Genomic DNA, 24,081 nt, shown 5'->3' with positions numbered 1-24,081 from the left:
GTGACAGTATTAACATTTTTTTCCCCCAAATTGCTCTGGCTGAGCTGCACAAGAGACTTCAATAACTGCAATAGGCTGAGCAATCAAGCAGAAATGTTATATACATCCATTTGAAAGGAGGCAGTTTCTTTTTAGTGTAAACGGCAAAAGAACAAAACTCCTAAGGCAAATCCAAACTTTGGTACATGTAGGAGTCTGTGTGACCTTATTTCAGCAGAAAGCCCCAAGCAATGGCCTGGCTATGGACATTATCTCCTGCTTGAATTTCCTTAACACACAGAACCTCTTACAATTCTGACCCTGAAACATGACCTCTATCTTCTCCAAAATGTAAGGTTTTTGGAAATATGATCCTTTTCCTTATTGTGGTCCACACAGAAATCCCACTTGAAAAGAAATTACATGTAACAAAGTCTTTCAAAGATTATTTGTTATACTTTCTCAACAGGGAATTGACAGACAGAACAATAATACCTGGTGTTGAAAATTAATTTCATAAGCTGACTCTATCTTATGATATATAGGTCTGCTATCTTCCTCTTGATTCATGGAAAAACATTACACTGGTTTGCATATCTTCATCTAAATAATCCATATTTTACAAAAGAAAGCCACTGATGCAGGAATTAATGCTCTGATGATCAGAGCAGTGATATATCTTAGTCTTTGTAAGATGATTAATGCTACACCACAAGATCTCCCACAATGGTTTCCCTACTAAAATATCAAAGAATCATCAACTTGACACATTTCTGGGACAAAAATTGTATTGCTTAAAATCATGTTGCCCTATTCAAAGGGGCTGTGCTGAGGCTTATGGTTGGAAGATGGTACACGGAACTGAGTATGTAGCAACCACAGCTGAATACAGAATGTTCCCTTTTGCAGCAGATTTTAGTTAAGTTCCTTGAGCAAATACAGCAGATTAAACTTGTGTTGAGATACAACCTTATGAAATARGTATTTCAAGCAGGACACGAGTAAAACATTCCTTTGTTGAGGTTTTGATGCATCTTACAGATTGTCTGTGAGTATTGGGAAAAGGTTTCTTTCACAGTAAATAAAACACACATAAATGAAACTAGTTCTTATTGAAAGAAAAAGTCACTGTCAGCTTCAACACTTAGTTTTAAGCATCGATAATTCTTTACCAGTCACAAAAGGAAATAAAAAAGATTATCCAAACAAACAACAACAATAATAACAACAAAGCAATCCAAGAAAGTCAGTTTTGYTGCTTGAAATAAGGCCTCAGTCTATAGTGAGAAGTATAATACAATGCAGTTTTCTGCAAAATTGATCCTTCTTCCCAGAGTATTTTAAAAGCCTTTAGGAACGCAGTTCCACTTGAGTTTAACAGCAAGACTTCCTCTTATACCATCGTATTTGTGACTGACTACTTTGTTGAATTGACACTCCGATTTTAAGCTAAAAAAACAAACCATTTTTAGATATTACAGGATTGAAGCCACGATGATRTCAAGGACTTATGATAACCCTAGATTTCAATGCCATCTTCCCATCAACTAGTTTTCTAAAACCATCACTTGAAAGCATTGCCAACAGAAAGTGTTTTAAATTATTTGGGCTCTGATAAATCTTATCAWAAATCACGTTCTGTGACAGCTGAAGGGATCACAATGAAACAAAAGCACAAGCATTTATTACCTTATTCTTCAGGAGACAGATAATCAGGAAATAGATGGTTATACTATGAAAGACTTTAAAAAAACCCCACAAGAACCCAAAGCCCTCAAAATCCACCTCTTTATATCCCAAAATTTCAGTCAGAAGCTTGTTTTATATGCCACTCCTAGAATTTCCTGCTTAGAACCWCATAGAACCATAGCAAACATTCAGAATTGCCAACAGAAGCATAAGAGCTCTACAAGAACATGAGAAATCTCCTCTTTATTTCTTTTTTTTGAATGTGTAGTATAGGCGTAAGCCCCAATAGTCACATTATATTTATCTGATGACCATCAAATTTGCTGATTAAAAGTATGCAATGCTTTTAGTCATTCTTCCTTCATGGATCACACAGAAGTTCTACTGCCTTTACTATCTGAAAACAAATCATCTGTGATTTTACTGTACAATGGTAAAGCCAAATTAGACTAAGAATGTTAGCCTCTAAAATCTCAGGAATTTAGTATTGCCACTGCCTAACCTGAACAGTCAGAGATGCAAAAGCTTCTTTAATCTCATGATGCTTAGGCTGCTGCACTCACTGTTCTTGAGGAWCAGTACTTCTTTGGAAAACAGACAACTGCTTTTTGTTCACCAGACTGTTGGTGTAAAAGCCAAGAAAGCTTCACACTGCATTACAGACACCTCGATGGAGAAAACAGCTAAAAACCAACACAGACACAAATTAAAAGCAATACCACAAAGTCAATTCTGACCACTGGCTGCATTCCCAACCCTTCCCAACATACAGAGGATATGCTTCCAACTGCTCCTATCTATATGTGTTGTATAAAGATACTGTTATGGGAAAAGGAGGTCAAGTTACTTTCATAATACAAGAGGCTAAGAATGAATATTATTTTAGGAATGACGAGACACAGTTCAATGAGAGTTTCAGAGGCTGAAGAGTTTGCCAGCAAGAGTCAAATATAGTTCAGAGGCAAAGACAGATTAAGTTTGTTATGAATAAGAGGCAGCAAACTCAAAATTTCACCCAAAACTCTTACGCGGCATTTACTAAGAAAAACATCTCAATGTTCAACTCCAGTAGAACCACCTTTGTCMATGCTTTCAGATTTTTATTTCCTTGTATTTTTGTAGATGGAAATCTGCTCCAATGTTCCTTGAAGACACAGTATTTAATCCCATTTAATTAAGAATTAATTGCAGAATTTGCAACAGATGGGTACGCCATGTACAGAGGCATTAGGAATAATTGAAGTGTGTGGAGGGTGGAGGTGAACAGAAGGAAGGCCAGCAGGTGACAGGTTTTTTTGCAAGGATCAGAAAACAGAGAAATGTTAAAAATCACATTTTAGAGCATTGTCACTGATGGCAAAACCCTGTATCAGGCAGCAGTGCACAAAGCTTTACAGGATCCTACACAGCATTTAGAGTATTGAGCAACTGCTGCTGAAAACAAACAGATCCAACCAAAATTCTGTCAATCAGACAAAATTTGAAATGGGAGAGATGGTCTAGTCAACCAAGTTCCATCTTTAGTTTCTCTTCTTTATATAGACATATGTATTACACCTCTGAAAGAGAGAGGGACTTGCACTTCAAAGACACATACCACTGCCTTYGGGAAATTAAAACCCAGTTATATTTATTTAATCACTACTTAAATGCATCTTTTAATTAAAATATTAAAATCTSAAAGTCAACTGATAATTATTGAAAACTTTCCAGTAGATAAATCCACTGTTTTCAAAAAACATCTGTACCCTATCTGGCTTCTTCAAACTTTGCATAAAATTAAACTATCGACAAAGGCTACTTTTGTTATTGAAATACAGATGACAATGTTGTTTTTGAATCCTGATAATACAGGTAATATTCCATAATTGCAAAAGCATTTCAATCCACAGTTATCAAGTGGAAAATTCCAAGGTGTCTCCAGATGTGTTAACTACACCCTCCATATAACCTTCATTGGCTGTAAGTGCTGATTTTCCAACACGTTTATGTTTCCTTGCATGAAGTTCATCGCWCTAATTGGAACTTTTAGGAAACAGTGGGATGCCAGGCAAAACATACATGTTAGAAAAACAACCCCACACTTCCCTTCTGCAGCCATAGGCAGATTTACTTATTTTTAAAATACTGATCAAATAACTATTTAAAATCAATTCAGCTGTCAGCAACCTGCTTTCACTAGAAACACTACTAAAAGCATCTAATGACTATCCTAGTAAAAAAAMAATACAGCAGCTGTATATTAACAGAAAATGAAGATTTTCTTAATATGAGTGAGGGCTTGCCAAAGCAGATTTTGCAGGTGGGGAAAGCTCTGGAACTTCTAAAACTGCAAACCTCCTTCACAGCTGCCCCACTCTTGTGTCAAGAGTACTGCAATCTTCAAAACACGGCTGCCTCTGCTGGAGGAAGATGTCCAGCCCAGCTTCTATGAGCCAAAGAGAGAAAGCACACCTATACATAAATTTTTAAGTAATCTCAGAGAACTTCTGCATTAAATTAAAACACATACAAGCTTCACAGAATTTTGATTTTTATTTTTAGCACYAAATTCCCTGTTCACTTAGCCTGGGAAGGCTGGGTTTAGATCCAGTCACCACAGCAGGACAGGTTGGAAGGAGCTACACAAAAACGAAAGGTGAAGTACCACACTTATTGTACTTGCAAGCGGACTTGAAAGAAAACCTCTGAAGAACAGACCATGTCAGAAGTTTCCATTCATAGGATCTCTATAGTTTAGGGTGGAGATCTTACTGGATCTCAGGGAGCTAATTAAGAAAAATCATTAGGAATTGACAAAGGAAAGTTTTCAACAAAACATATTTTACAAACATGCATTAGAAACATTGACAATCAAACCCATTTCCTTTGTAAGGAAGCACTTTTATACTCTGGCAATTCCAAGTAGCTCTTTTTAAAGAATACATATGGCACACAAACCCCCAAAAGAATAAAATGGAAACAGAAAACRGAAATTTTAATGAGGGAATGATCAAAAATTGAACAGAAATAATGACAACTGCAATGGGATAACCCTAATAACAGTATAGTGTGTTTAGGTAAATAAACTAGTGAATTTGCAGTATCATAAACTGTCACTTGCTCATGCAAGGAAAAGGCACTACTTCATTACACTGTAAGACCAGCTGTACCCCAAATCCTTGGAACTCATGAGCAAATTTTTAGTGAAGAGTAAGAGGGAGTGGCAGACGCATCATTTGGATTTACTTCATCTCCTTCCCCTCCTGACAGATTCAAACCATGTTTTAGATTTTCACAGCTGCCATTCAATTAYCTATTACTTTGCAATGAATTACAACCTAATAATGTGTCACATTTTATTTCTACTCTTCACTAAAGTGAGCTCCATTTTTGGAGAAAGAAAAATAAAATCAGATAGGGAACATTTYTCTTTTAGGTTACTCTAAAAGAGAACCATTCTTCACCAAGTTGAAATTACAGTCAACCACCTGGAGTTTCATATCCTTTCAGTGTTCACAGAAAAAGCATACTTACACAGCAAATCACAAAGGCTGAGCTATTATAAACATCAGCTTTAATAAGTCATGTAGTGTTGCTCACAATATTGGCTGTAGCAGCCATAAAGACTCCCAACCTATTTTCTAAGTAATTTATTTCATACCATAGAAGAGTTCATTTTATTGGAAAATGCAATTAATTGGTATTAGGGACAAACCTCAAGGACCAAATTCATAGTTCTTCTTTCTACATTTTCCATCTTTAACAAACTAAATAAATAATAGATGGGTGACATCCCTGCCCAGGATGAGGGGATAGGAACTACATGATCTCTAAGCATACGATGCATATATTTGGGTTATATGATGCATATAGTGATGCATAGGAATCCCTGCTAACCAAAACCATCCTGTGATTCTACAAATATTAGGAGGGATCTGGTGATCCTATGTCCTTCCCATTTCCTTTTCTAAGTTTTCTTCTAACTGCAGAGTTTCAGATCTTTCTCATCATAGATACCTGTATTGGTTGATTKCATAATTTATAGACTCTCAGGAGAAATTTATGTTAGTGCAACAACAATGAATTCAGTTCTTTGGATATAGAAGTTAGGTCAAGCAAGGATCACCATATTTAGAACATAAATCCAAAGTTTGCAGTTGCACATACATTCAAAAGGGCAACTTCAAATAATGTATATTTATATAAAATATGACAAGACTGGAGACACAACAGGAAGCCTATGAAAAGATGACATGTGAATAAACATATCAGTAGTTCTCCTATTTCTAGCATTATTTTAGATTAATTACAACATTAAAGATACATAATGGACTAAAAAGACCAGAAGGAAGAGGCAAATCATCGGTAAAATTASAACAGACCACCCCGTGGAACTGCACCCACAGAAAGCAAGCCCCACATCGCTGCATTTTACATTTTCCCTGGAACTCTTGTTCTAGGATYCCTCAGCTCACCTTGTCTTTCTCTAACCTCTCATTCTCACATTAATTCCCACAGTTCACAACCACCTCAACGGTGCTAATACTATTTTCTAGATTACACCATAAAGCATAAAATTAGGCATCACTTTCCCCATGGTCCCATCTAACTATACCTAAAGAAAGGAGTTCCATGTACATTTTTCTTGATGACAGTAAAAAAAAATCCTCTTCCCTGTAAATATTTGTCCTTGCCCTCACAGTCCAGTTTACTGTTTTCTCCCAGCATCACAGTAGGAGTTAGACTTGGCTCATCTCTTAACAGCCTCACAGGCACAGAAAACCATGCAGGACTTCCTGCAAGGACAAGACTATTTGTAAGCACAGTCACCTTTAGATCCCAGTTAAAAGAGTCYAGTCTACCCTAAGTTCTTATGAGTCCCCAGCCCACCATAGCTGCTTTATGACCTGTCTATTATGAGCTGTCTTTACTGCCACTTCCAGCACATCACCTACACTGTCAAGGTCTCCCCCTTTCTGCATCTATCTAATAAAACTGAATTTTGCCTATGTGCAATAGGTTAAAACTAAAACAACAAATGTCACACACACGGAAGACATTACATTTTCATCTAGAAATCTTCCTTCTAGGTGTCTTCATCACCAGTTTGCAGTTGGTCTGAAACCATACCACTTCTATAGGGCTGAAGTTAAGGCTTATGAGTAACACTTATGGCAGCCCRAAAAACAGGACAGACAATCACCATCTATTAGCTCAAAAAAATTCTCATTAGCTYAGAAAAATTCTCAACAAAGAACATGAAATAATGTATTATTGACACCCCCCACAGCAAAAAATCCATGGCTGGCAGGCACAAAAAAAAGCACAAACTTCTACGTGAGAGACTGAAACCAGCATTCTGGAGGAAGAGAGAGTAGAAAAGAAAGAAAGAAATAATGTAAATTGGGAGGCATTTTGAAAGGTCACTGGTAGCCCTAACGATAAACCAAACCAATCCAAGCAGCTTTTTCTAGCGAAAAAAGAACTGAGTATCCAAAACAGAGCAACCATTACCCTGTCATATTTTTGGCTTAAAGGTATTTTTTCAGTGATGCATAGGAACCTAGGACTGGGTTTTTTAGGCAACGTAACTTTAAAGGGCTTTATATCTGGGTTTTTTTTGTGTCTCTTTCTCATAATGGAATACTGCATTTTCCACTAATTAACTCAATTTTATCACTGGGATTCTTTTATCTTACAATAAAAAATACTCTGTCCTAGTGGTCTAATTTTGTTCTTTCAGTCATCTACCAMAGATTACAGAGAAAAGAACCTGTGGCCTACGCTGTGGAGTGGTTTGCCTCAGACACATCAATTCCCTTCTCTCAGGAAAGAYAAAATAAGTATGTTCCCTTTTACTGGCTTTCACTTTTCTATGGATTAGTTAGAAGGCTTACTTTTACCTCATGGACTGAATTTAGTATCTTCAATAAAAACATCAACTTCAAGAGCAAACTAAACTCTGTTAGTTTACACACACAGCTCTAAGGATTCTTTTCAGATAATAGTTTTCAATTGGAAAATAGCTGCTTCAACTTCCGGTGAAATGCAATATGCATCCAAGATGCATGCTAGAAATCTGTTCAGTTCACATTGAACAAATGCAAGGATTTGGAAACGAAGAAATTTGACTGGATACCAACTATTAGATTTTAGCTGYCTTTATAATAAAAAATAAAAAGTCCTAGGAATTTTTTCCTCCTGGAGTGATGCATGATACAAAGAAGTAAGAGACATCTGTTATGACAGAAAGRCCTACAATAAGATAAGCTTCATTTTCAATAAATGTTCAATGAATTCCCAAGACACAGATAAGCAAAACCACATTTAAACACCTTGTTATGGTACACTTTTCCAACAGCAYTTGGCACATGTCCTGATACTACATCATATAATGCCCTCTTTAAACAAATAGAAAAGGAACAGTTGTCACCTTTATTAATCTTCTTCTCATTATTATTAAATAATATAACTGATAAACACGTTACRTACTTTTTTCAAGGTCAAACAAGAGACAGCTACTCACTGTCCCTATCTAAAAATACTAGCAAAAACATATTGTGCAGTATTTAAATTGAAAAAACCTCAGGAAAATGTATGTAGTTTTTCAAACAAGAGCCCAAGTTACTGCAATTATCTAGTGCTACCTTTACTTTTTAAAACCCTTTCTTTGCTCATAGCACTTGAAACTGACAAACACACTTTTTTATTCTGAAAAACTTCAAGCACCTTATTTAAAATTGGTGTAAAAAGAATGCCAAACTTTGTGGAGAATATTTACAAAACCATAGCCAAATGTATGCCCTACACTTTGATCTTTCACTAGACAGACATTTTGCCTTTGTTTTTTCATCATTCAGAAACAAATGGAGGAGAGTGTAACCTTGGAGAGAGKCAAGTCTTTTTTAATCAGCACAGAAAAATTGCTGTTCAAAGTTCCAAGTGCTGCTCCACAGCACCAACTCTATCACACTGTCCCATCAGAGTTTCAGCCTTTTACATTTCAGTTGAGAGACAACAAGCTTCTAGTAGTAAGAKTCGTGGCAGTGAAGAAATATATTTGTAATCAGAAACATAGAATGAAACTACCTACTTTGTGAAAAGGTAATAGTTCATGACTTATCCAATACAGCAGCAAAGGACACACAAGACCACACTTCTCGAAAATGCTACATCCTTCCAAGTACACATTTTACACAAAACACAGCTACTTTTTAAAACAGCTTTTCATAGCACTTGTGTTCAGAAGAGTCAGATTCATTAAACTTTACGCATAAACAAAATGTAAATGCATGTTAAAAAAAACTACCTACAGACACCAATGTGGATGATGGATATGAACCCTCCTCAAGTAACTGAAGCAGAATCTTTCAATTTGAATTAATCAAAAGCAAAAGATCAAGCAAAAGCTTTAAACAGCTGCTACAGTACAGTAACAGAATTTCACAGCTAAAACAACATTATTTCACAAAATATGCATATAAAAATGCACGTTTACTTTAAAAAGGGAAATACCCAAAAGAAAGGGAAATACCGAACCACATTGCATCTACTTGATAACACAAAAAAAGTAAATCATCACTGCTCACTAGGAAGCAGGGCAATAAAGTTATTAATACCTTATTGCAGCTTGATAGTAAATGTTTATGTTGAAATCTACTCCAGAGAGTATTACATTTTTTTGACCTCTCTTCATATGGGTTTCTTTCAGGAACATAACTACTTGTACACATAGTTAAACATCAAGCAGAGAGGCAGAAATCAGTAGGGAATCAGGCAGGTGAAAAGAACAAAATACCAATATGGTTTACTACAAACCACTTATATAAAAGTTCCAAAATTAATCTTTTCATAAATATGGAAATAAAATCATATAAGCATGAAATTTAAAATTTTGTTATGAGTGGATATCTAAAAAAAATAGAACCTTAATATATGCAGCTTTAAATCACTGTATTCATTTTGAAATTTTGCCTGGTGGAACACATCAAAGTAATTTAAAAAACAAAATCAAGTTTGTTGAGTAAGAATAGGCTTGCAGCATAATTTGAAGCTCAAGCATGGGCCCTGATGAACAGCTGTAGGGGAAAAAAGAGTTTTCAAAGGCAATGACCACCACAACTATGTCTTTCACTCTTGCAACGCACCATAGGAAAAGCAGCAGTCTCTTAAATAACTGGATTCTACATTATACAACAATTAAACATCCTTCACATAGGAAAATGTCCTCTATTTCTAAATTTACATAATAATCACTTTTCCCTATTCAACATCTTTCCCATGATTATATGTGTAAATGCTAAGAAAAATGCCTCAGCCACAATTCAGTTGGTTATGAGTAGATTTTAATATCTAATTAAGATGGGTCAGTATTTCAAAGAGACACTAGTGGARATTAACTGAATGATACAATATATGTCATTGACTCAATTGGCACCAGTATTTTCATTTGGTCTAGAACAAAGTAATATCCTATGCAAGAATTAAAAATGCTTTGATCCACTCTGTCATCTAGAAGAATGTCTTTTATTAATGAAACAGAGACGCCTGCCAGGGTTTTCTTATCACCAGAATCAATGTTGCTAAAKGTGCTATATTTCAGATGTGACCAAACACCCCAGCTCTACTTTTGTTCACTGTGGGGCCCTATTTACAAGACCTGGTCACCTAACATTTTATTAATAGATTTCTGTTGAAGAGTTTCTCTCTTTCCTGWCACGTCACATTGCTGAGCTCTGTTCAGGGGTCTGCAGTGGCAGAGGCCATACACATTCTATAAATAGTACTTGGTCCTGAATATCCTACTCACAGATGTAAATATATGTGTCTTATGAGACTGGTACTGTCTAATAAGTTTGTAAAACACACAGACATTATGGAACTGTACCGTGTTATTATAAAACATTTACATACTAAAAGACTGCAAAACAATAGGATTTCCTTACTATGACATATTTCCCTCCCACACTTGAAAGCAAAGCGAATTAACATATCATCATACTTCATACATCTAACATCAGCTCTTTAATACAGTTTATAAAACACAACAAAAGTTTTCAATCTCAGCAATAAGTCAGGATAAGTGCAAAACAAGTTCCTTACTAAAACCATTTGATGACATATGGATTGACTTTTCAAATAATTAAAGGCTTAATATGCTTGTCATTCACAAATCAAAATCAACTGACATGATAGGCTAACATCTGGAAGCTGGTCTCCTACTGGTGAAATAAAAAGGAAATTCTTTCCACTTTTGAGACTGTCAAAACCAAGGCTMTTGAGTAGGTACAGCCTTAGAAATATTAGTGTATTCAGTATGTTACTACCATTTCTTGTTAGACACAGCTCCTGTTTCTAAAACCTAAGAAATGAGAATGCAGGGACCTTCAGTTTGGACACTGGTTGGTCAGGAAAGGGGTGTAACAACAGTAATTCCTAATTTTCTCTAAGCGTAACAGAGTGGTATCTGACAGTGAAGCAACCATACAGCTCCTCTCCAGAAACTTAAGAGATTATTTTGTTTTCAAAATTAATAGCTATTGAGAATATTACCTTAAGTATTTTATTACTTTAAAGGTTACAGTAAAATTGTATTTACTTATTGTTAAAAAATTTCCACACAACACACTCGTTAAAGCAAAAAATATTTGCATATTCTAYATTAAACTCAAGCTAGGCTAGGGTACTAACAGCCTAGACTAGCATGTGTACAACCCCTCTCATGTGTCAATAAATGCACAATCACTATTTAAAAGCAAAGTTTCAGAACCGATAGTATTCCCAAATTGTCATATTCATTTAAAATCAAGAAATGCTTTTTGTCTAACTTCAAACATTTAATCTAAAAGCTCTTCTTAGCCTGCCTGGTTCCACTTTTTAAGTTTAAAGCCTGATTTCAACCCATTGATACTGAAGGCAGTTTTGCAATTGACATCCTTAAGTTCATCCCCATTTCTCTAACAACAGTTCTCCTCATTTTCTTCCTGTTTATGTCCAGCTTCAAAGGGGTTATAGCTCTGTTTCTTTATTTACCTCTGCTGATTATTTCATCTGCATTGTCATTTTTCCTTTTAAAAAAGCAAAATGAAAGTGAAAGATAATTTCATGATTGTGAGGTCAGGGGAGGAGAGGAGGCCAATGRTCTTCAATTAATTTTTGAACTCTCAGAACCCTACAAAGTTTTCCTCCACAGTCAGTATCCAGCAACAAATTTAAATCTGCTAACAATACCATGGTTTGGGGATTTTGTTATTTATCACCTGACAGGAGACTCTGAGAAAGTCTGTGGAGTACCAAAGAACTCCTGCATCAAAGGTTAAAGACCACTAAACTACATCTTGATTAAGGAAGGGACAGCAATGTAATACTGTGATTTTGCACTGTTTACCTGTTCAGGGACAGTATAAAGYACTAAATCACAATAACTCTGTATTTCCACACTGATGAATGAATTAAAATTTTATGCTATAAATAAACAACAATTTATTTGTAACAAACAAAAATCTTCCCTAAAAACACATGCATGAAATTATTTTTGCATTTCAAAGAAATTTCAAGCAATTGCTAATTAATTCTATTTACCATTATGCTTTTAAAAAACCAGTAGTAACAAAAAACCCCAAAAGCTTAAAAAAATAATTCTGAAATAAAAGAAATATCTTGATTATCCTGACTCCATCTCTTAATAACCTCAAGCCAAAACAAAGTCCCAACATAAAGAATGAGGTTCATGCCTATGTTCCAGAACAAGGAAATAAGTATTTCTGACTCGTGCATTTAGGTGGGCCTGTGTCTTCAAACAACATATGAGACAACCTCTGTCAGGTGCTGTATTTGTGTGTAGACTCCCCATTCAACAAAATTAATATACAATTTGAATAACTGGGTTTGGGTGACAGGTGCAGCTGCTGGCAGTTTTCATGTTTTTTTAAGAACAAACTCTTGGAAGACATTCAGGTTTTAACAAAGCAAATACAACATCTTGGTAACATCAGTGGCCAAAAACTTTAGGCACCTATTAAAACTAACCCTGGAAACAGTCAGCTAGAAAATACTGCTTTTTATTATTTTAATCTCTTATTTTAAAGGCAGGAAGGATAAGCATTCATGGGCAGAGAGCAAAACCCTTACCTACCTCCCAAAAAAACAGTTGTGTTTTCTTTCTATGTTTCTTTCTATTTCTTTCTTTTAAGATTTCAAGTGGAAAAATATAAGACAACTCCCATCTCAGCTTTCCTAGAAGACTAGTGCAAGAGAAAGCAAGACCTAGCATGAAATGACAGCAGCAGATGCAGAACTGCTCAGCCTTTCTTACATAATTTGCAAGCCTAAATGTCAAGCCAGTCAACACTAATAACAAAGTCAGGGCTTCTTAGACTGCCAAGTAAATCTGTACTCTGCCCCACAGGGTGGGAATGGTTTCTTTCAAACTACCCCTAGAATTCAAACCTCTTTCCTGAAAAGGTATTGTTACAACCACTAAAGCACCTCCAAAGTTCTCCATGATACTGCAATAAAACAGCCTTCAGAAGCATATTAAACAAAGTTTTCAGCAGAACTGTATTTTAAACAACAGTGATTTGTGGTGGTTCTGAACATCTGTTGCACTCTGCTATCATTCAAAATTATACAGCAAGCAGTAGTTTGTACAAACAAGATGATTTGGACACCTAAAGCATAAGTAATTTCAGGCTCTGAGTTCCTGTATAAAAAAAATACCTGAATCAAAAGGGTGCTGTTACTTGCCCAACTCTGTAAGAATAAAGCAAATTTTGATGTGTCATCTAACTATTTCGCTCTCCTCATGTATTATTCACAGAGGTTATACACCAAAGTCTGTTCGTATATGCAAATCCCAAAATTTTATCACTACCTGAAGCCTTCTAGAATTAAAAATAAAAGGAGCAGCCTGGCCTATTTCAAACACTTGGTCCTATTTCAACTTGATGTATTGAACTTGTGGGAGGTCAGATAAAGGAAAAGTTATTTTTTCTTCTATTTTGGCATATTCATGACTATGGGTATGGTCACAAAAATTTGTCTTCAATTTYTGATTTACAGAGAAAATCACGTAAGCAAGTGATAAACAACAGAAAAAAGTGTTTGTAACTATCTCACTGCTGAAAACAAGCATTATTGAGTGGCAATGAAAGTGTTTTRATAAGATTATTATTGCCAAATATATGACAAATTTAGTCTCCCAAACTACAAAATGGTAGCAAGACAAAAAAACCAATGTAGATAGTGTATCAGCTAGTATGTCAGCTACAGCTACATTCAAAATATTTAAACATATGAACCTAATAAAACTCAATTCTGAAAAGACATCCTAACTGTGAGGRGTTGGGTGTTCTTTTTGGATGAGGAACTCACCCAGACTTCAAGTCTGTAATCCGTAAACAATTAGTAGCATCTAGTCCTACTTTCCCATTTCTGACGACACTGGAGATGAAGGGTGAAAGTGCTGGAGAAATTCTGTTCAAGGCCACTTCAGGTGACATTTTAGTATGTTCCTCCTTCCTTTTGTCTTGAGCTGCAAAGGGACAGCAAAGGAAGAAAATTAAAACATATCTGACTTACTTGATGTCGATTCACATGTACTCTGAAAACATCAAAAGAAAAAAGCTAAGCATGCAAAAGATCAAGCGTGTAGAGTAACTGAAGTGTGCACGGGTTTATAAAGAAAAAATACAGATAGGTTTTTCCTTCCTACCTCTGCAGCATTCAATGAAGCCTGTTTATTCAGCATTAGCATAAAGCCAGAATTATGTCGTGGGCACCTTTAATTAAGGCCCTATCCCTAGGAGAAAGAGGGCCACTCTGACATTTCACAGCCTTGTCCTTCTCATGGGCATTCCCCATGTCTGTAATTGACGAGTCACACTTACTCCGCTTCCCCTGAAATCAATGGGACTTACAGCAACTGCCATGGGCTCCGGGGTTTGAAACCTCTCCATATGCTCAACTGCAATTTCCAATAGCACTAGTGTGCCTATAATCAGTATTACTTTTATATTATTTCATTAGGTAGCAATTTGTAGGATTTCATGATGCCTTTTAAAGGRTAACACTCTTTCAGTGGTATTATTCCACTCTTTGAAAGGCATCTTCATCTTCCTTCACGTAACAGATCAGAAAGCTGATGTACAACATTTTAAGCACAGCTTTTTCAGAAKTGCTTGCAATTGCATGACTTTATGCTAAGTCAGTCAGGTCATTAATTTGGCACACTTTAAGAACCCGTTGCTTTCTAGGTGAAATGCAGAAACTAAGCATACACACATTTTAACTCATTGTGCCACAAAATGACTACAGTATGTGGACAGCAGACTGTGGGAGGAGAAGTGGGAGAAAAGAAGGGTAAGCAACCTATTAAAATGTTAACATATTTGAAAACATTTCTAGGCACAGAGCTTCATATGACAACTGAACTTGGCAGTTTTGGAAAAAAAGGCTGTAAATGACKGAAGGTAACATAAACTTGCCACTGATATGTGGGGCAGAAGAGCTCATACATAAACCCTCATAATATTTTTTTTTTAAACATTAATTTAACAACACCAATACACATTGCATTCACTTTCTTAAAAATGCTGCATATGGACTGCTGTATTAGTAAGTGTTCTATAATGAGAGTGTGAACAACTCATGGCAATAATTGCAATTTTCTGTTGTTTCTCACACTCAGTTTACAAGCATTAATTAGTTACTAATGGATATTCTACAGAATCAACTAAATCTCTGTAACTGGGAGCAACATTAAATTTCACATTCTGTTGTCATGAAAGCCTTTCACACTGAAGTAGCAGGAAGCAACACTCAAGAGTGTTTGTCCTAGCTATTCAGAACGTATCTGAATAAAGCAAAGGCCAGGCACTTTAAGGCAAACAGAAGGACTAATAAAGCAAGACTTCCTAAAAACAGTAATTATCGTTAATGCACTGGCTCCTACATTGTACAGCAGTGAAGAAGCTGAAGACTAAGTATCCATGCCTTGACACAGAGTGTGTTCTCATACATGATTCCTTTAATTGACAATGGAAYAAATTAGATTTGTTTAGCAAACACAGCAATTTAGCCATTACCTCCGGTTTGCTACTTTTTTACCAAAAATTTCTGCCTACTCACTTTTATTCTTCCCCACAGGGACTGAGACAACACAAGCCCATACTTGACATATTTCAGTGCAAAGTCCAATGGCTTAGACTGAACCACTAATAAAAATTAGTTTAAGCTAAAACACTTTGCACAAGAGGGGTTACAACAGAGTACATACTTCAATCTGCCAGCCCTGCTGTAGGGAAGAGTAATTTCAAGCAGGGGGCAGCTGGACTGATAAGAGCAAGAACTTCTTAAACCACGAGAACATGCTGAAAATAAGCTATCATTCTAGCAATCCTAGTAGTCATGCGTGAAGATCTCAGAACTGTTTCTAATAATGACACATTTTAAGGGGACTGTAAGTGTTATGAGGGTGAAATTGCGAGACGTGATACATGGGGTGATCACAGCTGAACAGATGCACTTTCCAAAATAAACTGTGAGATTCTTTATATTTTTGTTAATAAAATTTGCAGATACTGTCAAAACAAGATTTAAATGACTGTTGGGCATTTTTTCTTATTTTATTGCATCATTTTTTAAAATCACAATACCTTCTATTTAATCAGCCAGACACATAATGCTTAAAGGATTGCTATCAATTAARCTCACTGATTTATTTTGTAAACAAGGAGTTTTACAAACTAGAACACAATTTGTAGAAGTTTTGTAAGTTTCAGTTGTCATACACTTTTTTTTTTCCTCAGTGTAAATTTCCCACAGTACTGGAAAMTGAACACAAACAAACTCAGGCAAATTAAGAACAACAAAATCCACTGGACTGTTTCCCTCCCAAAACAAAACCTTTGAAAGAAGCAAACAAGCTTAATAGTTGAAATAACCTAATAGTTGAATCCCCTTAGATTCAGCTGGCTACCAGTATGACTTCACGGGAATGTTACACAGGCTGCACAGCAACCATGAAGTCCTGGGCACTGCTTTGGGCACCGGAGAGTCCAGATGCAAGATACTCTGTCCTTCTGCCACTGGCCATACAATTACGGGCATTAAGCGAAGTTCAGRAAAGTTTAGGGTGAATATTGTGACGGAGGCTGGGAAGCCTGACAGGACCTTTCCTGTCTAACCCTCTTGACGTGGCGGTCGGTAAGCTGGTTGTGTGGTTTGCACTTTGGGGGTGGCAGGAACAGGTGTCTGGGTTTGAGTGGGGAAAAGAGCGGGCCCACGACCACCGCCTGCTGATGCCGTGCCGGAACACATCCATGGAATGCGATCAGCAATGTGGATCTGCGGAGCCCCGGGAAAACGGCGAAGCTATCTCAGCCCCGGCACGGAAGAACGCTCAGAATTCCAGCGTGGGTAAGGTTGGAAAGAACCACAGTGGGTCATCTGGACTAACCTCCCTGCTCCAGCAGGGTCATCCCAAAGCACATGGCACAGGACTGCGTCCAGACRGTTCTGGAATAACTCCAGTGCTGGAGACTCCACAACCTCTCCGGACAAYCTGTTCCAGTGCTCGGTCACCCACACAGTACGGAAGCTCTTCCCCGTGTTCAGGGGGAAGCTCCCGTGCTTGAGTCTCGTTCCGGGCTGACCCCGGCCCAGCCCCGCTCCCTTCCCAGCTGGTGCCGCCACCCGCGGCGCTGCGCCCGCCCCGCCCCGCCCCAGCGGCGGTGCCAACACCGGCCTCCGCCGGCTCCGAGCCAGAACCTCCCGGCGCCGGGTCCCCTTCCGCCCGCCGCTGTCCCGGGAGGGGCTGTGGCGTTGCTCGCTCCCTCCCGCTCCCCCTGCCCGGCTCGTTCTCCCACCCCTCCCGTCCCGGCCCCGCCATTACCTACGGCGGCCGGAACTCGCCGCTTGGCAACGGCGTGCACGCCCCCGCGCCCGCCGTGCGCGCCCCCGCCCCGCCGCGCGCCGTGCGCGCCTCCGCTCCCCCGCGCCGCCGCCGCCGCTCCCACCCGGGCCGGAGGGGTCTTCAGCGGCCCGACATTGGCGTCCGCCGCAAGTGCCTGTGCGGGCCGTGTCGCCGCGCAGGGCGTGGGGCGGCGGTTCGGTGCGGCCGGAGCGGCGCGGGGGAGAGGGGAAGAAGGAGCAGGGGCTGTCGTGGCAACAGGCGTTTGCCTGGGCCAGCCCTGCCGGGCTAAGGTCCCCTTAGGCAGCCCGTCGCCCATGGCAACCCGAGAAGCCGCGGCGCGGCCCGGGGCGGGTCAGGGTCAGGGTCCAAGGGCCGCCCCGGAGCCATGGCCGCGGAGGTCGTGGTCGTGGGATCCTGTATGACCGACCTGGTCAGGTTAGTACCGGTTGGGGGTTTCGTGCCCGCATTGGGCGGAGCGACCCCGAGGTCACAAGAGTGCAGGGCTTCACGGTGCCCGGGGCTCAGCGCGGGCACGCCGGGCCTCCCCGGGGCAGGCTGGGCCGGGACGCGCYCCTGCCCGAGCTAAGCGGGTGTCACGTTCTCCCCAGGCCGGGATGGCAGAAGCGGGGTCGGCGGCAGGCCCGGCGGAAGGAGCGCTCGGCCCCGGGCAGAGAGAGGGAGTGACCACAGGCACAGGTTATCCAGAGAGGTCGTGGTGTCTTCCATCACTGGAGATATTCAGGAACGGTCTGGATACAATCCTGTACYGTGTGCTCTGGGGTGGTTGGACCAGGTGACCCATTGTGGTCGCTTCCAGCCTTACCCATTCTGGCATTCTGAAATTTTGTGAAGCGCTGCGGCTTGCGCCCGGGTGATGTCAGCTGCAAATAATGCTGTGATAGAAGAGTGTGGGAACGGGGAGAAGTTTGAACCTGTTGCGTGCTGGAGCTTTGATCAGCTGTCTGTGACTCTGCAGAGAGGAGAGACTTGGGTTTGTGTTTTCAGCTGTGCCGGGTGGGTCGGTGTTGGCCTTGGCCAGAGAAGCAGCCCTGGCTGCTGGTTTCACAGTCACCCGCACGGTGAACCTGGAACTCTGATACTCATTATCAGCAGAGGAGTCTGAAGCGATTTTATGAAAGTAAATAAAGCTGATCAACTGTAACGTGTTTAGTTCAAAGCACACATGTCTCCACTGGACAAGGCAGAAAAGTTAATATTTCAAAGAAGCCAAAGTTAGCTCCATGAAACAGTAGGTTGTAAATTGATTACTTGCAGACAGCATTTTGTGTGACACTTTGAAATGAGATTGAGGGAAAGGGGAGAGAGGGAGGGCCTCTCAAGATACTGATATCCAAACATATTAAGAAGTGGATATAGGAAGCCCTGAAAAACATAGCAGTTCTGCACCCCAAATCTATTTTTAAAATTATAAATATGATTTTTAAAGTAATGTCTTAGTTTATCTTTATTCATTTTCTGAGCATTTTGCTTTTCAAATTAAATAATTGGATCTCATTTTTTTTTTCTTCATTTTCTTTTCAGTACATAGGTAAGGTTTGGAAACTTATTTTAAAAATTGAAGTATAGACATTCATGAAAGCTCTTGGTTCCAATGGCCTTTATAGCCAATGGTAAATAACAGGAGAATTCAAGCGAAATTGCAGGAGTTCACAACGATGCAAATGCTAACCCGAACTGGCTGGCTTGTCAGTCGCAGTAAACTTGCAAATCAATCTTTGATTTGCACTATTTTAAACACATCTGTTTCTATGTTACATATGCAGACTTGGTTAAAATAGGAATTATAGTTATGTATCTGGACTGCATCAGCTTTTCCTGCTAGGAATTCTGCAACAAAAAACAAAATCCTCTATCAACAGACAATTATACCAAAACCTGTGGGTCAAGAAAATGCAGAATACTTGATTAGAGGGAATATGCTGAGCAGTGAGTACTGTTTTGGCATAGACTTGAGTTGCAGAAATGATGAAGCCCCATAAATAATCATAGAATCTGTGTCAGAAGGATTTAATGCTTTATATAATTTACAGAACACACTGGCAGTTTTCCAAGAAGAATAGTTGTCTCGTAAGTCAGAGTAAGAGCTGTGGAACTGATCTTGACGTTATGTGTAAATGACCTCTCAGATACTTATGACRTTGCACTGAAATGTGAAACATGGTGCTCTAACATCAAGACATTCCTTTTCCTGTCTATCTAAAATGTGGGGAAAAAAGTAATCAAAAAATTGTGTACCAGTTTAAGCACTGCTGACAACTGCAGCTTTGGGCTTTTCTAGACACTTAAACAAGCAAATGAACACAAAAACTGTGATTTTTTTTTTCTTGGCTGCAAATTTGATCTGATAGAAATGCAGTCATTTATTTGAAGGCATATTAACTGGCCATACTGTAACCAGAGATTACACCACGGGCTGCAGCGATAGATGCTGTTATGCTGAGATTAACTGGTTGAAGAAAAGACATTTCACTTTTCAATCAGCTGAGAAGGTTTCTTATGTTGTACAAATGCTATCACAAGTATGTATCTGACTCACCATTATTAGCCTCTGCTTTAAGTGGCAGTGAAAGGCTTTTTATGAGTGACAACCTAATCTGCTTCAACTGAAAAAGAAGGGACAGCTTCATTCTTTSTGTTACTTGCACAGGACTTCAGGCACTTAATAAAGTAAGAAAAAGAGTGTTTAAATTTAGCTGGCAAGAGTTTAATCTGATTAAAATCTCCATGTAGKACCTGTGTAGATATTGTTTAAATATATCCTGGGTTACAAAAATTTGGGTAAAATTACCAGAAGGTACTAAGCGGTAGGCTTGATTGTGACTAGGTGGAACAGGAAACTATAAACAAGCTTTATTAAATATAAAAACTGTCAGGTTAGGGTTAGAGTTAGGTTCCAGGAGCATAACTGTTGACGGTGTTTGGGATTTAGAGGGGGCTGCATATTCTAGAGTTAAAGCTAGTGTTCATTTCAGCTATAATGAAGGAGCATCGGGGTTTTGTCAGTTTGTCATTTGTGCTGTTTCATTTTATAAAAGACGTWGACACCAGTGACCATGTTACCATGTTAAGTGGCTATCACCCATTTGGAGGACCCTGAATAAATCTGTGTGAGTTACACAGAGGAGGCTGGACATATATTTATATACGTTGTGTTTAATGGGCATATTCACCACTCAACACTAAAGCCTGTCTTTCATAGAAGATAATAATATTGAGACTCTGCCAGGGCTAGACAATGCTGTGTTATAACTCAAACTGGTAAAATAYCCTGTTGGCCCTTTAGGATACAACCATAGCCCTCTGTCTGGAGGGCTAGCAGATCAGGGTCACACTTGAAATGGTAGTGGCAGACTTCAAATGTTAAGCATTCCCTGGTCCCTAGAGGCAAGGTATGGAAAAGCTTCAAGTCACCATTGGACATATGGTAGCCAGATTCACCATGAAAAAGAAATTAGCATATGATGTTTTTACTCAATACAGTAAACTAATGATTTAAAGAAGCATAACCTCTGTGTGAAATGGAAATGTACAGTTTGAAATGTGCTGAATCTTACGTAATGACCGAGACAGAAAAGGACAGGGCTGCTTGGTTGAAGCCAGATACTCAGATGGAATTCTGAGAAATAATCAAATTCAGAAGAAAGKGTAGTGCATCTTAAAATTCTTCTAAAAGGAAGGGGCCCAGTTGTTTGCTTTTAAAACACTGTTCTCATTGGAAATTCTTTTCTCATTGTCCTGTAGCGCTGCAGTGGCAGAATGTGGGTTTTCTAAAGCAAACTTCATGTGATCAAAACAGCCTCACGTACATACATGCAGTAAACCACACTCTTTTGGCTTAATAGGATCGGAGCAAAACATAGTTGTGGTCATAATCACAATCAACACTTCATTGGCAATAGCAGGCAATAGAAGTAGAAAACAAAAACAGCATTATTCTTTATGATCTAGATATCAAACCAGATGGGTACCATCCACAGTATTATTTAAATAGTTTCTCTTCTGACTCGTATTTGTAGACTGGCCGTGGCATTGGCATTTTAATTCATATTAAATCAGGACAAGACTAAACATATAAACCAATGAGAGTCAGACACACTAAAACAATTAGAATAAACAGGAGAAACTTTGGCATGGCAATTGAAAACAGCAGAMGCATAGAACAAAATGTAAAAGGGAAAAACAGTCTTTGGATAGTCACAACAGCCTTTCAGTTTAACTTAAGAGAATAACACCACAGTCCAAATCGTGGAAAACTGCATTTGTTAGAATGTTCAGAATTTCAGGTCTTMATTTTCTGCAGACCTCTTTCCTCTCATCGAGTTTCTTCACTCCCTTTAGRGAGTAGAACTAAAAGTTCTGCTTCCAGCCCCCTGTTGTAACAACAACCATTAATAATCGCTGCAAGTACTAAACTGTTTGTAAGCATACAGCAAAAGTGAAAGACAAGGCAGAGAAAGAATTGAGCTCCCTATAGAGTAGTGTGTTGCTGAACTGCAGTGCACAGCAGTAACAAATGCACATTGGTATAAACATCCCAAACACATCAAAACCTCTTAGGTAACTGAGCACAACCTCTGCTTAGGCCAAATGGCAAAGGTATCTCAATAGTGAGAGTCTGTCTTCCTTTTAAGTCTCTAGCGGTAATTATTGTCTGCTGAAGTGCTGAAGTTAATGACTCAATGGCACATTGGAAATGTCCATGATCCAAAGCTATGTCTGTACTTTCTGTTTTAAAAGTGCAGTATTTGGAACAATAATTGCAGACTTTTTTTTTGTGGGAATGTGAAAAGAAATTTTCTTACGTTTCTTTTAAGTGACCAGAGGAAGTCTTCCATATGACTTCATTTTTTTCTTTACTTTGTTTCCAGATCTCACAGATGTTCTCATTTCCACCATTTCTTAAGCACGTCACCAACTTTCAATGTTTTTGTCTTGTTTTGGTTTTTTTTTTCTCTTCAGTTTCTCCTAGCAGCAAAGTGTTCTAGGATCCCTCAAATCTATTTCATTTGTGTTTTTGTTTTTATCTGTAATGCTTCCCCTGCAGCAGCCACTCCTTATTCTAGTCAATCTGCCATTGCCAGCAGCATGGGAAAGCACAACTACGAAGGAATACAAGCTTAGTCCAGTTGAGGAAATTAATCTTTGGATCCAGTGAAATACATCAAGGCATGAGAGAATGTGTCATCTGTGAATTGTTTCATTTATGTAATAGTGAAAAATCTGGGCTTGATTTCAGACCCCGTGCTGTCTGCCCCTTGTCTCCTTCTCTGACCTAGCTAAGTCTGGGTGCATAGTAAATGCAGGTTGTGCAGACTTAGCATTTTGTTATTCTGCTCTGATCTTAGAGAAACCTAAATGTTTTGAGAAATTCCTGTTTGCCTTCTCTTGTATGGTAGGAAGAGAGCTGCATCTTGTGGGCCCAAAAAGAAAAATGGGATAAAAATCAAGTTGATGAAATCTTCATTTAATAGCATTTAGTTWAAAAATCGTCTTCTGTGCATATACAGCTTTCGAGTACCTCTACAGGCCCAAGCACTGCTGATATGGGGTTTGATCCAAGCTCATTCATGTCAAAAGAAGCTTTTCACTGCTGTAAACTGAAATTAAAGTGTCGTTCTCTAGCAAAATCTGAATGATAGTTTATTTTAGGGTGAGACACAGTGTAATATTTTAGCACGTTAAAAGTATTTGGTGTTATATCCCAGACTTGAAAAGCTTCCAACAAAGCTTCCTTTAACAAAAAATGACAAAATATTCAAGAGGGGAAATAAAAGGGAGAATATCTGCTTGGGTGCTTCTTAAATTAACACAAAATAACTAGGGCAAGGCCACCAGGGACTTCTTTTAACCCATTACAAGGACTGCATTTGGAACTAAGGTTATGAACCCCAAGCAAGAGACAGTGTGCCATTGATCTCAGCTGGCACCTTCTGAAAGAAACTGTTGTTTATGCYACAGAGGATGCTGTGGGTCTTCTCTCAGAAGGACTGGTGGTGCTAGAACACCTGCTCAGCCCTTGTCTTCGGCGCTTATCCATGAAAACGGGTTTTTTCCTTCCCTTCCTAAATGGAAATGTGGAACTTTTAAAAATCTTGGGAAATATGAATGTGAAACTGGTCACACAATGTCGTTTAAGTTAAGCACAATAAAAGTGTTGCTTTCTGGTTTCTATTTAATTGAAATGTCCCTGCCCTTTCATTTGGTGTCTTCATTTTGTGTCCTRTGCTACTGTGTACTGTAATTAGGCACTGTCCTCACTTCCAGAGGCAATTCCATTTCAGCAATAACTAATATGTATCTTGTTTTGTAGACTCATTTATCTAGTTAAGTTTTAACACCATGTATTTAGTAGGCTAAAGAATACCCATTGTGGTACTGCAGTGAGGCCTGTACTACATGAATCCCAGTGGGCAGCACTATTTGCCCTACTGTGCATTTGTAAAGCATTTTGCACTTTGAGGACAAGAAGAATGGCAGTTTGCATTGTAAAAAGATAG

At 38.7% G+C, this 24,081-nt stretch overlaps 2 protein-coding genes across 4 annotated transcripts in view; one reads left to right on the top strand and one right to left on the bottom strand.

Moving 5' to 3' along the window:
• The window catches only part of BABAM2 (BRISC and BRCA1 A complex member 2), a 163,030-nt gene extending 145,424 nt beyond the window's left edge, over positions 1–17,606 (bottom strand). The window contains exons 1-2 of the mRNA XM_057371164.1: positions 17,543–17,606; positions 14,023–14,182 (exon numbers count right to left, since the gene is read on the bottom strand). Of these exons, the coding sequence (XP_057227147.1) occupies positions 14,023–14,150 (128 nt within the window). The 5' untranslated portion in view covers positions 14,151–14,182; positions 17,543–17,606. The remainder of the gene's footprint in view (positions 1–14,022; positions 14,183–17,542) is intronic.
• Positions 17,607–17,704: 98 nt separating this feature from the next.
• RBKS (ribokinase) overlaps positions 17,705–24,081 on the top strand; it is a 71,265-nt gene continuing 64,888 nt past the window's right edge. The window contains exon 1 of one of the 3 annotated variants that reach the window (XM_057371209.1): positions 17,705–17,998. In XM_057371209.1, coding sequence (XP_057227192.1) covers positions 17,949–17,998 — 50 coding nt within the window. In that variant the 5' untranslated portion in view covers positions 17,705–17,948. The remainder of the gene's footprint in view (positions 17,999–24,081) is intronic. The other 2 variants (XM_057371199.1, XM_057371190.1) reach the window with 2 other exon arrangements.

The sequence above is a fragment of the Malurus melanocephalus genome, unplaced genomic scaffold (genome assembly GCF_030028575.1).
Source record: "Malurus melanocephalus ecotype Western Australia unplaced genomic scaffold, MMel_1.1 scaffold_5, whole genome shotgun sequence".
NCBI classification, from domain to species: domain Eukaryota; kingdom Metazoa; phylum Chordata; class Aves; order Passeriformes; family Maluridae; genus Malurus; species Malurus melanocephalus.
This window is presented reverse-complemented; position numbering and strand designations above follow the sequence as displayed.